Source organism: Neopelma chrysocephalum, unplaced genomic scaffold (assembly GCF_003984885.1).
Source record: "Neopelma chrysocephalum unplaced genomic scaffold, ASM398488v2 Primary Assembly neopelma1_68, whole genome shotgun sequence".
NCBI classification, from domain to species: Eukaryota; Metazoa; Chordata; class Aves; order Passeriformes; family Pipridae; genus Neopelma; species Neopelma chrysocephalum.
Window position 1 is genome coordinate 5,666,580 of NW_020897727.1, and position 12,338 is coordinate 5,678,917.

Below are 12,338 nucleotides of genomic sequence, written 5' to 3' on the forward strand. Positions count from 1 at the left end.
GCGGTGAGAATGAGCATGGGAATGGGAAGCGGGGTGTTCCCACGGTCCTGTGCAGGGTCGCGGGTGGGCACTGCCGTGGGAGGGGACAGGAAGGATGGCGAGGGGGGATGTGAGCGATGGAGTGGAGTGGAGTACAGGGGGTGGTGGTCCCCGGCCCCCTCACATCTCCCAGCACCCTGCACCCGCTCTCCCTCCCAACCACCCACTCAGGACCAACCACGCGGCCCCGGGGTAGCCCAGCGGGTTTATTATCAGAGGGGGAACATACAGAGCAGCCGTGCCAGCCCAGGGCACCGGGCACCCCGGCACAGCCAGGGCTTGGCACAGAAGCAGGGCTGGGGGGAGCCAACACAGGGGGCTGCAGGTGCCCCACCGTGGGATCTGTTCCCCCAGGAGCTGCCCCACGGTGCGATCTGTGCCCCCGGGGGGGCTGCGGGTGTCCCACAACAGGATCCATCCATCTGGGGACTGACAGTTGTCCATGGTGGGATCCATCCCCTCAGGGGCTGTGGGTGCTCCACAGCAGGACCTGTTCTCCCAGGAGTTGCCCCACGGTGGGATCCTTCCCCCCGGAAGCTGCAGGTGTCCCATAGCTGGATCCGTTCCACTGGAGGCTGTGGGTACCCCACAGCTGGATCCACCCCCTCAGGGGCTGTGCGACGGTGGAATCCATCCCCTCGGGGTCTGTGGGTACCCCACGGTGGGATCCATGCCCTCAGGGGCTGCAGGTGCCCCATGGCAGGACTTGTGCCCCCAGGGGCTCGTGGCAGGGATGGAAGGGGATGGCAGGAACGGGTCCTTTTGCCCCTCATCCATAACGTATATAAATATAGAGGCTGTGTGTATCCATTCTATGTATATATGTACAGCGGGGGGGCACCCCCGTGGCGCCCATCACCGGGGCATGGGGCCCCTCACTGGAGCCAGGCGTCGCTGTAGAGGGAGCGGGCCTTGGCGTGGCGCCGGGACGCGGCGCTGGCGTTGAGCACGGCCACGCTGCGCCGGCTGGAGCTCACCACGTCCTTCACGAACCCGGCACAGTCGGGGCACACGTCCCGCAGCACCGAGCCCTGGGCGTAGATGTGCGGGAATTCCTCCTCCACTCGGCGCCAGCACGGCCCCGACAGCGAGCTGCGGCATAGAGCACTCCGTCGGCACCCGCCGGGAGCAGGAGGAGGAGGAGGAGGGGGGAGGAATGGGGAGGAAAGCTCAGGGACTCACTGGAAGGGCTCCCTCCGGCGCAGCGGCAGCGCCTTGGGCAGCAGCGAGCCCGGGAGGCTCTCGAAGCCCAACGCATAGACGGGGATGTGAGCCAGCTTCTTGGAAGGCATCTTCATCTGCCGGGATGTGGAAGTCAGGATGGGATGGGATGGGGACAGGGGTAGGATGGGACACGGTTGGGATAGGGTGGGGCAGGGATAGGATGGAGTGGGACAGGGGCAAGGATGAGATGGGGCAGGACAGGGACGGGATGGGTCAAAGAAATAGCAGGACACATACAGGGACAAGGCAGGACAGGGATGGGATGGGGCAGGGACAAGGGAGAACAGAGACAGGACAAGGACAAAATGGGGCAAGGCAGGACAGGGACACAGTGACACTGGCCAGGGCCAGTCCCTTACCTTCAGGCTGCAGGAGCTACAGACAGACCTGGGGCCACAGAGAGAGGTGTGTGAGTGGGGCCATCACAGGAACCCTCCTGCCACCCTCCCAGCCCCATGACGTGGCACAGCACAGTGCTCACCGCTTGCAGAAGAGACAGGCTGCGGGCCAGGAGAAGAGGGGAAACTTGGCCCTGCAGCAGCAGCAAACCTGCAGGCAGAGTGGGGTGAGTTGGAGTTGGGTGGGGGTACACCTCCACCAACCCTTCTGGCTCCCTGGCCCCATTCCCACCTTCCCTCTCCGCAGGCTGCTGTACAGCTCCTTGCTCTGCAGGAACTTCTCCATCTCAGCCTTGACCAGCACCCTGCGGACATTGATCATCTCCTCCACAGTCAGGGCCAGGCTCTCCACGGGGTGGCTGAACTCCTGCAGGACAGGGGAATGTCATTATGAGCTGTGGCAGAAGGAGCCACAGTCACGCTTGCCTGGTGTCCCCAGAACCCACCAGCCAGAGGTGCTTGGAGCTGGTGGTGGGGGCAGCACTGGATCCGTCCTCTGGTCTCTCCTCCACAGCACCAAGGGCAGCCCGGGACGGTGCTGGGCCATCTGGCAGCCGGTGACAGCTGGCAGGGACAGAGCCTATGAGGAGGGACAGGGAGGTCATGGTGAGCCCATGTTACCTGGTGCCACCACTGCCACAGGGCATGGCACAGCCCCCTGGGGATGGGACATGGGGACCTCCGGCGGTACCTGAGCGGGGCCGGGGCTCAGGCTGCAGTGGCTCCGGGTCCTGGGGTGCAGTCTGGTCAGCCCCTAGCTGGCTCTGCAGCTGTGCCAGGTCCTGCTCTGAGAAGGAGCGATCCCGCTTCAGCAGCACCTCTGTGCCTGGAGAGTCCTCATCCTGCAAGGCCATGGGCACCACATCACCCCAGGGACCTGGCACCCCCCTGTGTCCCCCCACCTCCAGGGTCCCCCCTTGCCTCTGAGAGGTTCATCTCCTCCATCTCGGCCAGAGTGGGCGCCTTGAGGAGGACACGTGGTCGTGGGCGTGTGGGCATGGCACTGGCCGGGCACCGAGAGAGCTCGAGGCAGGAGTTGGAGGCCAGGCGGCCAGCACAGGCATGTGGGATGCAGGGCAGGGAGCTGTACCCTGCAGAGGGACAGTCTCAGCACCATGGGGATGGGCACAGAGCTGGCGCGTCACAGCAGGGAGGGGACACCGGTACCTTTCTGCTCCACGGGCCGGAGCTTCCGCTCCTGCCTGATCTCCTCCAGGATCTTCTCATGGAGCGTCCTCTGCTTTTGGGGCAGGGGCCGCAGCCGTCGCTCTGATGCCTGTGGGATGTGTGAATGGGACCTCAAGTGGTAGCCATGGCTCAGGGATGGCACTCCCAGGGTGGGCATGGCACCGTGCCAGGGAGGTGTCCCAGTGCCAGCGCTCACCTGCTTCAGGGGGGGCCGGGAGCGGATGAAGTCGAGGATGAGCTCGTGGGCATCCTTCTTCACCCGTGGGGGGATGTCTCCATCCACCTGGGGAGGGCAGGGGGTCAGTGCCAGGCTGGGGCATGGCAGGATGGAGGGTGAGGGGCTGGCACAGTGGCTGCCCTCACCATGACCTTGCGGAGTTTGTAGTTGCGGGCACGGATGTCCTGCATGAGCATCTCGAAGGGCGTGAGCTGGTACTCAGTGGGCAGCGGGTTGAACTGCTTCTCCTGCACCTTCTTCAGCTTCACGCCGTGCCGCAGCTCTCGCATCAGCTGTACCCACAGCCGGGCCTGGGGGGGCACATGGACACAGTGTCAGCACCCACCCACCCATCATGGCCCCCATGCCCCAACATGCCACTGTACCCAGTCGGTGTTGCGCAGGCTGCCCAGCTCTGCCGCCGGCCGCTCCTCCTCTTCCTCATCCTCCTTCAGCTTCTGCAGCAGCTGTTGTGGTACAAGATACTGTCACCCTGCCCTGGTGGCACTGAGGGTCCGACTGAGACCATGTCATGGGGCTGCAGCACTAAGGTACACCCAAAAACACCCGCATTCCCAGCTGGCACAGCACTCTGGGAGATGTTATGGCCAAACGCCGGCACCAGCAGCCCTGGTGGGATGGGCAGAGAGGGCACTGGCTGGCTTCCCCGGCTAGGTAGCGGTGCCAGTGGCCACCCACACTCACCTCCTTGGCATCACGGATCTTGGCGAGGAAGGCCATGAGCTCCACAGTCTCAGCGAAGAGTGCGCGGCACACAGCCTGGTAGTGCGCCGGGGCGCCGGCAGGGTCGGCCAGGCGGGCAGCACAGCACCGCATGGCCTGGCCAAAGGTGCGCACAGCGCGCGGCGGTCCCTCGCCCCCCTCCTCCTCCTCCTCCTGCCCCCCATAGCCCTCGTCAGCTGTGGCACAGCCACTGTCCTCTGAGTCGCTGTTGGTCATCAGGTCAATGAGCTGCTCCAGGCGTGGGCTCAGCTCCCGCTCCTCGTTCTCATCCAGCCCCCAGTCCAGTGCCCGGTACACAGCGAAGCCCAACGACTGCACCATCTGCAGGACATGGCACAGGCTGGGCATTGGATGTACCCTGGCACCAGCTGCCCCCTCACCCATCAGTGCTGGGTCCCATCCTAGCACCCATGGGCAAGGGGACCAGGTGGCAGTGCCCACCCCACACTGGCGTGTGATGGCAGATGGGGCCAGTCATCGGCCCCCGCATACCTGGGCTTCAGCGGAGGGCGTCAGCAGCGCGGGCAGGTCTGGAGGGAGGAGGGCAGAGTCACCACTTGCACCCATAGCCCCGCACTGGGCATCCCACCCTGCATCACCTGGGGATGTGCTGCCCACCCAGCTCAGCTGTGGCGTATCCACCCTGAGCAGGTCCCACTCCCAACAGTTTCTACCCCAACCCAGGACTCCCGTTCCTGGCTGCTCTCATCCTGTCCTGGTCCCAGGGCATGGCTCCATGGGGCAGTGGGCACCCGCACATTGAGCCCTGGCATCAGGCAGTGGCAGCGCCGCATCCAGGGGGGCACAGGCGTTCCTTTATCACTCACCTCCAGGGCTGGAGGGAACTGAGAGCTCTGCAACCATGGGGAAATGCCTCTGCATCCCTTTGGGTTGTGGGCACCAGGAGTGTGGGTACCAGGAGTGTGAGCACCAGGAGTGTGAGCACCGGCAGTGTGGGCAGTGGCAGTGTGGGCACTGACATCATGAGCACCAGCAGTGTGGGTATCGGGACTGTGAGCACTGGCAGGGTGGGGACTGGCAGCCACAACTGGAACACGGCACACACACATGCACACACAGAGCCCAGGACATGCTCGTGGGCAGCTCAAACTCTCCTGGCAGCCGCAGGACGAGGAACACAAGTGGCCTCTGCAGTGTCCCTGGGGCTTCCAGCTCCACTTCCTGACCATTAGCTCTGCATTGAGCTAATCAATGCGGCAGCTGCAAGGATATGCCAGTCGTGTGCCAGCCAGAAACGGACAGCAAGGGCAGCTCCAATGGTGGTCACGGTGCCACACACAAACCCATCACCAACCCATATGCCCCAGCCATGCCCAGCTCCCACTGCAGTGCCAGCCCTGGGATGCCAACCCTGCAGTTGGTGCCTGGCCAGCAGGATGAGCCCAGTGGGTCCCAGCAGCTCCCTCTAGCCACTGGGACACAGCTAAGGAGGGAGTTCCCATGGGACAGGGGACTGGAATGGCTCCAGAGGGTGCTGTTGGCTCACCCAGTGCGGATCCAGCCCCATGCCCAGGCAGAGCTGCCAAGCCACGTGCCAGGTTGTTACCACCACCTGCAACGGTGCCCAGAGGCACCCAGAGCCTTTCCAGCCTCAGGCTTCACTGTGAAGAGGCCTGGTTCATCCCTGGGGAGATGGCTCAGGTTGGCACAGAAGTGACCTGGTAGCAGGAGGCAGCACGGTGTCACTGGCACGGTGGGACTGGCACGGTGGCACTGGCAAGTGACACCGGCTCCAGCCCCACAGTGGTTCAGGGCAGGGCGTGGGGCCATTCCCAAGCAGGACCAGTGGAGCCGGTGTGACCACACCATGCTCAGATGCCACAGGCACGTGCCATGCCCATGTGTGTCCCTGCCTTGGGCATGGAGATGCCCAACACGCCCTGGCGTCTGCCCGGCCACTGGCATCAAGGCCATGCAGTGACCCCACAGCACCGGCCCCTGTGGCCTCGCCGTTGGACGAGACAGGTGGAGGCATTGGCTGCACTCCAGGTGCTCCTGGAGCCTCCCAGTGTCACCACTGGCAGCCAGCCCAGCCTAGTGACACCCCTGAACCGTCACAACTGTGGCTGGCAGTGCCAGTCTCCCATGGAGAGATGGCCGGGAGGCTGAAGGTCGGAGATGGGGCTGTCCCGTGTGCCATGCACAGGGGGCTGGGGCAGGACGAAGTGCCCTGTGTGTGCAGGTGTGGGTGACCCATGGATGTCCCTGTGGGTGTCCCCGTGTCTGTCTGTCCTTGCCGTGTGTGTCCTGCAGCCTCACGGTGGATGCCAGGACCACGCATACCCCTACATCCAGGTCCAGCCTCATTGGGTTACCCGGGAGGCCCTGCCGGTGCCAGTGTCGGTGCCACAGCAGCCCTGGACCCCGAATTCATCAGCCCATCTTCCCCACCAATCCCGGCAGTGCCGCTGCCAGTCCCCAACGCCGGGGCCAGGGCTTGGGGCTCATCCCCGTCCCCGCCTCTGCTGCCTTCCTGCCCCCCGGTGCCGATACTGTCCCTCTCTCCATCCTCACAGTCTCTCTCAGCTTCTCCGGTGCCCTCCCCGCACCGCTCCCCTGCGGCCGTTGCCTCTGTGCCTGCCCCCCCCCCGCGATGTCGCTTCTCCTGCCTATCCGTCGCTCCCGGTACAGGTCCTTCTCCACCGGTGCCGGTCCCTCCCGCCAGGGCCGCTGCGGTTGCCCCCCACGCAGCCGATATCCCTCGTCCCTCCGCGTCCCCTACGCCGGTGCAGCACCCCCTGCCGGTGCCGGTAAGTCTCAGGTGCCCGCTCTTTATGCTGGTAAGACCCGGTGCCCCGGGTCCCAGCGCCCGTAAGTCCCAGTGCCTGTAAGTCTCGGTGCCGGTAAGCCCAGTGCCTCACTCCCGGTACCAGTAAGCCCCGGTGCCGGTAAGTCCCGATATGCCGGGTCCCGGTGCTGGTAAGCCCCGATGCCGGTGCCCCGTTCCTGGTGTCGGCAGGCCCTGGTCCTGCTAAGCCCCGGTGCCAGTAAGTCCAGGTGCCTGGGTCCCAGGGCCAGTAAGCTCCTGTGCCCCGCTGCCGGTGCCTCGCTCTCGGTGCCGGTAAGTCCCGGTGCCGGTAAGCCCTGGTAAGCCCCAGTGCCATTAAACCCCGGTAAGCTGTGGTAAACCCCGGCGCCCCGCTCCCGCGGTGCCGGTAACTCCTGGTGCGGGTAAGCCTCGGTGCCCCGCTCCGGTGTCTGTAAGCCCCGGTGCCCCGGTAAACCCCAGCAAGTCCCAGTGCCCGTAAGCCCCGGTAAGCCCCGGTAAGCCCCGCTCGGCGGTGCCGTCCCGTCCCCCCCCGCGCGGGCGCCGCCCGCTCCCGCCCCTCCCGTGCAGCGGCGACCTCACCGTGCGGCGGGGCGGGCAGGCGGAGGGAGCCGTCGGCGCGGAGGCGGATGTCGGCGGTGCGGAGCGGCGCGGGGGCCACGGGGGCGGCGGCGGCGGCGCGGCAGCCCTGGAAGCAGAGCGCCCAGGCCTGCTCCTCGTTCAGCGGCTGCTCGTAGCACTTCAGCACCTCCTCCAGGGACAGCTCCCGCGGCGGCCCCGCGCCCGCCCGCGCCATCGCCCCATCCCGCACCGCCGAGCGCGGCGGGCGGGGGACACGGGGCGGGGGCGCGCGGGGACACGCCCCCGAACGGCCACGGCCACGCCCGCGCCATCGGCCCGGCCCGTCCCGCACCGCCGGGAGCGCGGGGGAGGCGGGGACACGGGGACAGGCCCCGCCCACCGCCCCGGCCACACCCACCGCCCCGGCGCCGGCACCGGCACCACCGGGGGCACCCGTCGGGAGGGGCCGCGGCGGCGCCGGGGGGCACGGGCGGATCGAGACGGCGCGGGGCGAGGAGGCTCGGTGCGGTACGGTGCGGTACGGCACGGTACGGTACGATACGGTACGATACGGTATGGTACGGTGCGGCACGGCACGTTACGACGTGGCTCGATATGTATGGCACAACTTGGTACGGTGTGGCACGGCTCGGTATGCCATGGCATGACTCTGTACTGTGTGGCACTGCATGGTATCGCACGGCACTGTACAGTGTGGCATGGCTCATTAGAGTGTGGCACGGCACAGCACAGCTCGGTACAGTATTGCATGGCTCGGAATGGCACAACTTGGCATGGCACGCCACAGCACGGCACATCACAGCTCAGTTTGGGATGGCACAGCTCAGCACGGGACAGTACATCACAGCATGGCCCAACCCGGCCCGCCCAGGCTATAGAACTGGGTGCAGGGAGGGGTTGCCCTGGGTTACCTGGGTGTAGGGTGCAGGGCGCAGGGCGCACACCTGGGCATAGGGCAGAGGGCACAGGGCGTGGATGCCCCAGGCATGGGGTGCAGGGCACGCGATGAGGAGTAGTGCCTGGGGTGGGTGCGGGGCAATGCTGGCTGACACCCCACAAGGGACACAAGAGCCCCATTCACCCCGAGAGGATCAGGGTGGACATGGCACATGGCTCAGCCCTAGCCCTGGCTCCCACCCCACAGAGTCAACGTGCCATGTGTGGAGCAGCAGGTGGAGGGACATGATGGCCTTGGGACTGGGGTCACCTGGGGACACAGAGCAGGAGCAAGGGCAGGAACTCAGGATGCCAGCACCCATGGGGACACCTGCCATGAGGCACCTTCCCAGGTGCTGGGAAGCCTGGGGAGCTCAGCTGGGATTGGGAGGGAAAAGCCAGGCTGGGACAGGAAAACTCCTCAGAGGGAAGGAGAAGAACTCCAGATGCCAGAGTGTGGTTTGTGCATGGCCAGGAGCAGCAGGAGCGGATTGAAGGTGCCAGGATGAGATGGAGTCTCTAGGGAGACAACGTCCCTTGGGAACGTGGTGTGGGGATTCCACAGCCACTGGGAATGGCTGGCATGGCATGGTGCTGATGGTGGGATTGCTCTTGGGCATCGGCTTGTCCCTCTGGACACATGGGGAGGGCAGGATTGTGCTGGCAGACCAGAAAGGACAACCAGTCCATGAGAAAGGTCAGAGGGAGCACATGAATACTCTTGTCATGATGAGCTTCCCATTTCCATGATGGAAGGAGCATAAAACCCTGTCTCAGCTCCATTAACCCATGAGCATAAACTGGGATCAATCCCAGAGCTGTGCTGGCTAGGCTGGGAGGGGGACAGAGCAGGGACATGGATTCTGTTTGTCCCACATAGCCAAAGGAGCTGCAGGGCCAGAGACCGCTGGCAAAGAGCCTGGGATGGAGGAGAAATGCCCTTCAGTGCCCATCCCAGAGAACCTGAGGAGTGCCAGCTCCATCTTCAGGAAAGAAAATGGGAGAATGGAGCTGGAATACTGTGAAATGCAGCCCTGTACAGTGCCCTGGGGTTTGGGAAAGGGGAGGATGGATACAGGTGCATCTCTTGGATTGCTCAAATGCACCATGTCCAGGCGGGAGCATGTTACAGGGAGTTGGGAGCACAGTGCATCCCCAGCTGCATCCACATGGAATGGCACATGTCTCCAGCCCCTGGAGCAGCTCATGGCCACAAAGCCAACACCTGGCTCTGGTTCGAGAGATTTGAATGCAATGTTTGCTCCATAATCAGCTGTTTTGGAGCCTGCCTGGGAAGCGACTTCCCGGGAGGAAAGCCCACCAGAGCAGGGCTGTGCGGTGCCGGGTGCCAGCTTTCCATCGCCTCCAGACACAGCCGGGGCGGCACCGGCGGGGAGGGGAGCAGGGAGGACGTGCGGGCGTTTGAAGACGAGGATAACCCACCCTGCAGGATTCATGGGATGGCATTTGCATGACAAAGCACGGAGCCCTTTGCTTTGGGTAAATCTGCAATTAATATGGAATCGCAGCATAATTAAAAGCTACCAGAGTGGAAAACTCAAACAGAAGCCAAGCGTGTATGTGGATGAGGGAAATAGAATTAAAAATGAAAGATAAAAGGAAAAAAAAATATGAAGAGTTTGGGAAAAGGTGTCAGAGTGCTATGGGAGGGTTGAAATTCCTGGTTCCTTCAGTGTGGAATCAGGAAGAGAGTGGCACAGAGGTGGGATGGAGGGCAGACAGAACCCTTCCCCAGCCACCTGCAGCTGTGTGCCGTGTTTCCTTGGGGATATGCCATTCCCATGGGTTTCAACTGTCATATGCAAAAAATTTCCCTAAAAAGCCACAGGAACCTGGAATAAGCACATGGAGCACCTGTGGGATGGACGTGCTTCTCTCGTTTTCCTTCCATGCTGCAATAAACTGGGAACATGGAAGGAGGGAGCATTTGACAGGGCAGTTTCCTACTGCTGCATGCTGGCCTTGGATGTGGCTGGAGTTTAAAGTGGGATGCTCTGAGGGACACCTTGGGGACATTTGGGGACCATCCTGGAGCCATTGAGAACACCCTCAGAGACCTCGGAACACACTGAGGACCTTGGGATCACCATGATGGTCTTAAGGTGACCCTTGGGGGCACATTGGAGACTTCAAGGCCACTCGAGTAACCTTGGGGACAACCTTGAGGACACCATGGGGACCTTGGGGATACACTGGGGGTGGCATGGAGACTTTGGGGACACCATGGGGACCTTGGGAACATCGTGGGGACCTTGAGGACACTGAGGGCACACAATGGGAACCCTGGGCAGTGATGAGCTCTTTACTGTACCTCTCGATGTTGCCTTGTTGGGTTCCATCATAGCAATGGTTTCCCCTGTTTTTCCTTCCTTGGCCAAACCAGAGTCCCTGACCCAGTGTTCCACAGCACTCACTGCTCTTAGACTTTCTGATTCCCTGGAATGCCCCAGCCAGTCCCAAGGCAATGAACTCCCGCACTGGATACTGGCACTTGGATCTTCCTGAGGGGACACTGAGCCCATCCTGCTGCTTTCCCACCACCTTACACCCCTGTGTAAGCAGGTCCACCTGGAGGACCAGGTTCCCTGGACACTGATGCTGTGAGAGCTCCCCAGTGTCCATGTGAATAAACCTCAGGAGTACCCTGGAATGCCAAGCTCTCGGTCAGACACCTGCTGGGGCTGGCCTAGTGGGGCATCCCAAAATCTGAGGCTGCCCTAAACTTGACAATGGCATCCTGAGGGGTTAACGTATCTCAGGAATGTGACTCTGGCAAGGGTTCCTAAACTCGGTTCTGTGGGGTCTCTCTGCAGCCTCCCCGGCACCAGCTGCCAGACTCTCTGGCACTGCCGGGAAGTGTTCTCCAGCTCTTGGCGCGTGTGCTGCTGACTCACCCCCTCCGGGGCCAGCTCACAATGAACCATCCCACGGCCAATTCCAGCAGGAGCAGGAGCTGATTCCCGATGGTCGCATGCGGACGGCGGCTGACAGCTGTGGTTCATCGCCAGGGAGGATCAGACCAGAGGGAAAATCCCTCTGGGAATTCTACACTGCTTCCTATGGAACCTTACAGCCATTCAGGACTTAAAGGGAGCTGAGAAAAAAAGAGAGAGAGAGGTTTTGGAAAAGGGTATGGAATGACAGGAAAAGGGGCAATGGCTTCCCACTGCCAGAGGGCAGGGTTAGGTGGGATATTGGGAAGAAATTCTTGGCTATGAGGGTGGGGAGGCCTTGGCACAGGTTGCCCAAAGAAGCTGTGGCTGCCCCATCCCTGGAAGCGTTCCAGGCCAGGTTGGACAAGGCTTGGAGCAACCTGGTGTAGTGGAAGGTGTCCCTGGCCATGGCAGGGGGTGGGACTGAGTGGTCTTTAGGGTCCCTTCTGCCCCAAACCACTCCATGATTCCATGATTTATTCCCCCAGCAATGCTGATGATTCCTCCCTTTGGGAATTCCAGCCGCTCTTGTACCTGGGTGGGGCACAAGTCAGCAGCATCCTGAGCGCCGAGGGACACGGGGCTATGAGGGCCATATCTAGACAGGATCAGAGCCCCTCACCCGTGTTCCTCCATATCTCCCCACATCCCGTCGCGTGTCCCCACATTGCCCTCTCCAGCCACAGCCGCGATCCCCCCGCCTCTCCCGCCGCCCTCCCCAACATGCCAGCCCCCGCCCACGCCACTACCAAGATGGCGGCAGGGGAGGGACCAACCCATTCTTTCAGCCAATAGACAGAAGCGGCAGGGCGGGCACGACCACGCCTCTCTGCCCTTCCAGCCAATGGGAAGAGGCGGGCTCGGCCGGCGGCAGCCAATGGCGGCGCGGGTCGGTGTGGCGGGAAGCGGCGGCGCGCGATGGCGGGCGCGGGCGGGCGGAGCTGGCGGGACCTGCTCGGTACGTGGGGCTGAGCGGCACCGGGGGGAGCTCCGGGAGAGCCCCGGCTAAGCCGGGGGGGGAATGTCCCCCCTCTGCCCAAATATGCCCCATCTCTCTACCCTCATACACCCCCCTCTACCTTTCGCATACCCCCCTGCCCTCATACACCCACTCTGCCCTGCTACGCTCCCATCCTCATACACATACCTCTGCCCACTGCAGACAGCCTCCTGTGCTCTCATACACCTCCCCGTGCCCTCGTACACCCCTCGACTTTGTACAGCCCACCTGGCATCATACACCCTTCCCACCCACCTCAACCCCCCCC

General features: G+C 63.2%; 2 protein-coding genes across 4 annotated transcripts in view; one reads left to right on the plus strand and one right to left on the minus strand.

Moving 5' to 3' along the window:
* Window positions 1-229: 229 nt before the first annotated feature.
* On the minus strand, window positions 230-7,448 carry SPIRE2 (spire type actin nucleation factor 2). Of its 3 annotated transcripts, none has more exons than XM_027684914.1 (15): window positions 7,181-7,448; window positions 4,303-4,340; window positions 3,772-4,131; window positions 3,453-3,533; window positions 3,213-3,377; window positions 3,046-3,132; window positions 2,829-2,937; window positions 2,583-2,752; window positions 2,353-2,503; window positions 2,108-2,241; window positions 1,894-2,028; window positions 1,745-1,812; window positions 1,623-1,650; window positions 1,222-1,337; window positions 230-1,131 (listed from the first exon to the last, which is right to left on the minus strand). In XM_027684914.1, the coding sequence occupies exons 1-15, from the start codon at window positions 7,392-7,394 to the stop codon at window positions 915-917; spliced, it is 2,073 nt and encodes a 690-aa protein (XP_027540715.1). In that variant the 5' UTR covers window positions 7,395-7,448; the 3' UTR covers window positions 230-914. The 3 variants fall into 3 exon arrangements, with proteins under 3 accessions (XP_027540715.1, XP_027540718.1, XP_027540716.1); XM_027684917.1 differs by lacking the exon at window positions 7,181-7,448 and adding an exon at window positions 6,346-6,626; XM_027684915.1 differs by lacking the exon at window positions 7,181-7,448 and adding an exon at window positions 4,638-6,323.
* Window positions 7,449-11,988: 4,540 nt separating this feature from the next.
* Window positions 11,989-12,338, plus strand: part of FANCA (FA complementation group A) — a 32,874-nt gene continuing 32,524 nt past the window's right edge. The window contains exon 1 of the mRNA XM_027684908.1: window positions 11,989-12,028. Within this exon, the coding sequence (XP_027540709.1) occupies window positions 11,989-12,028 (40 nt within the window). The remainder of the gene's footprint in view (window positions 12,029-12,338) is intronic.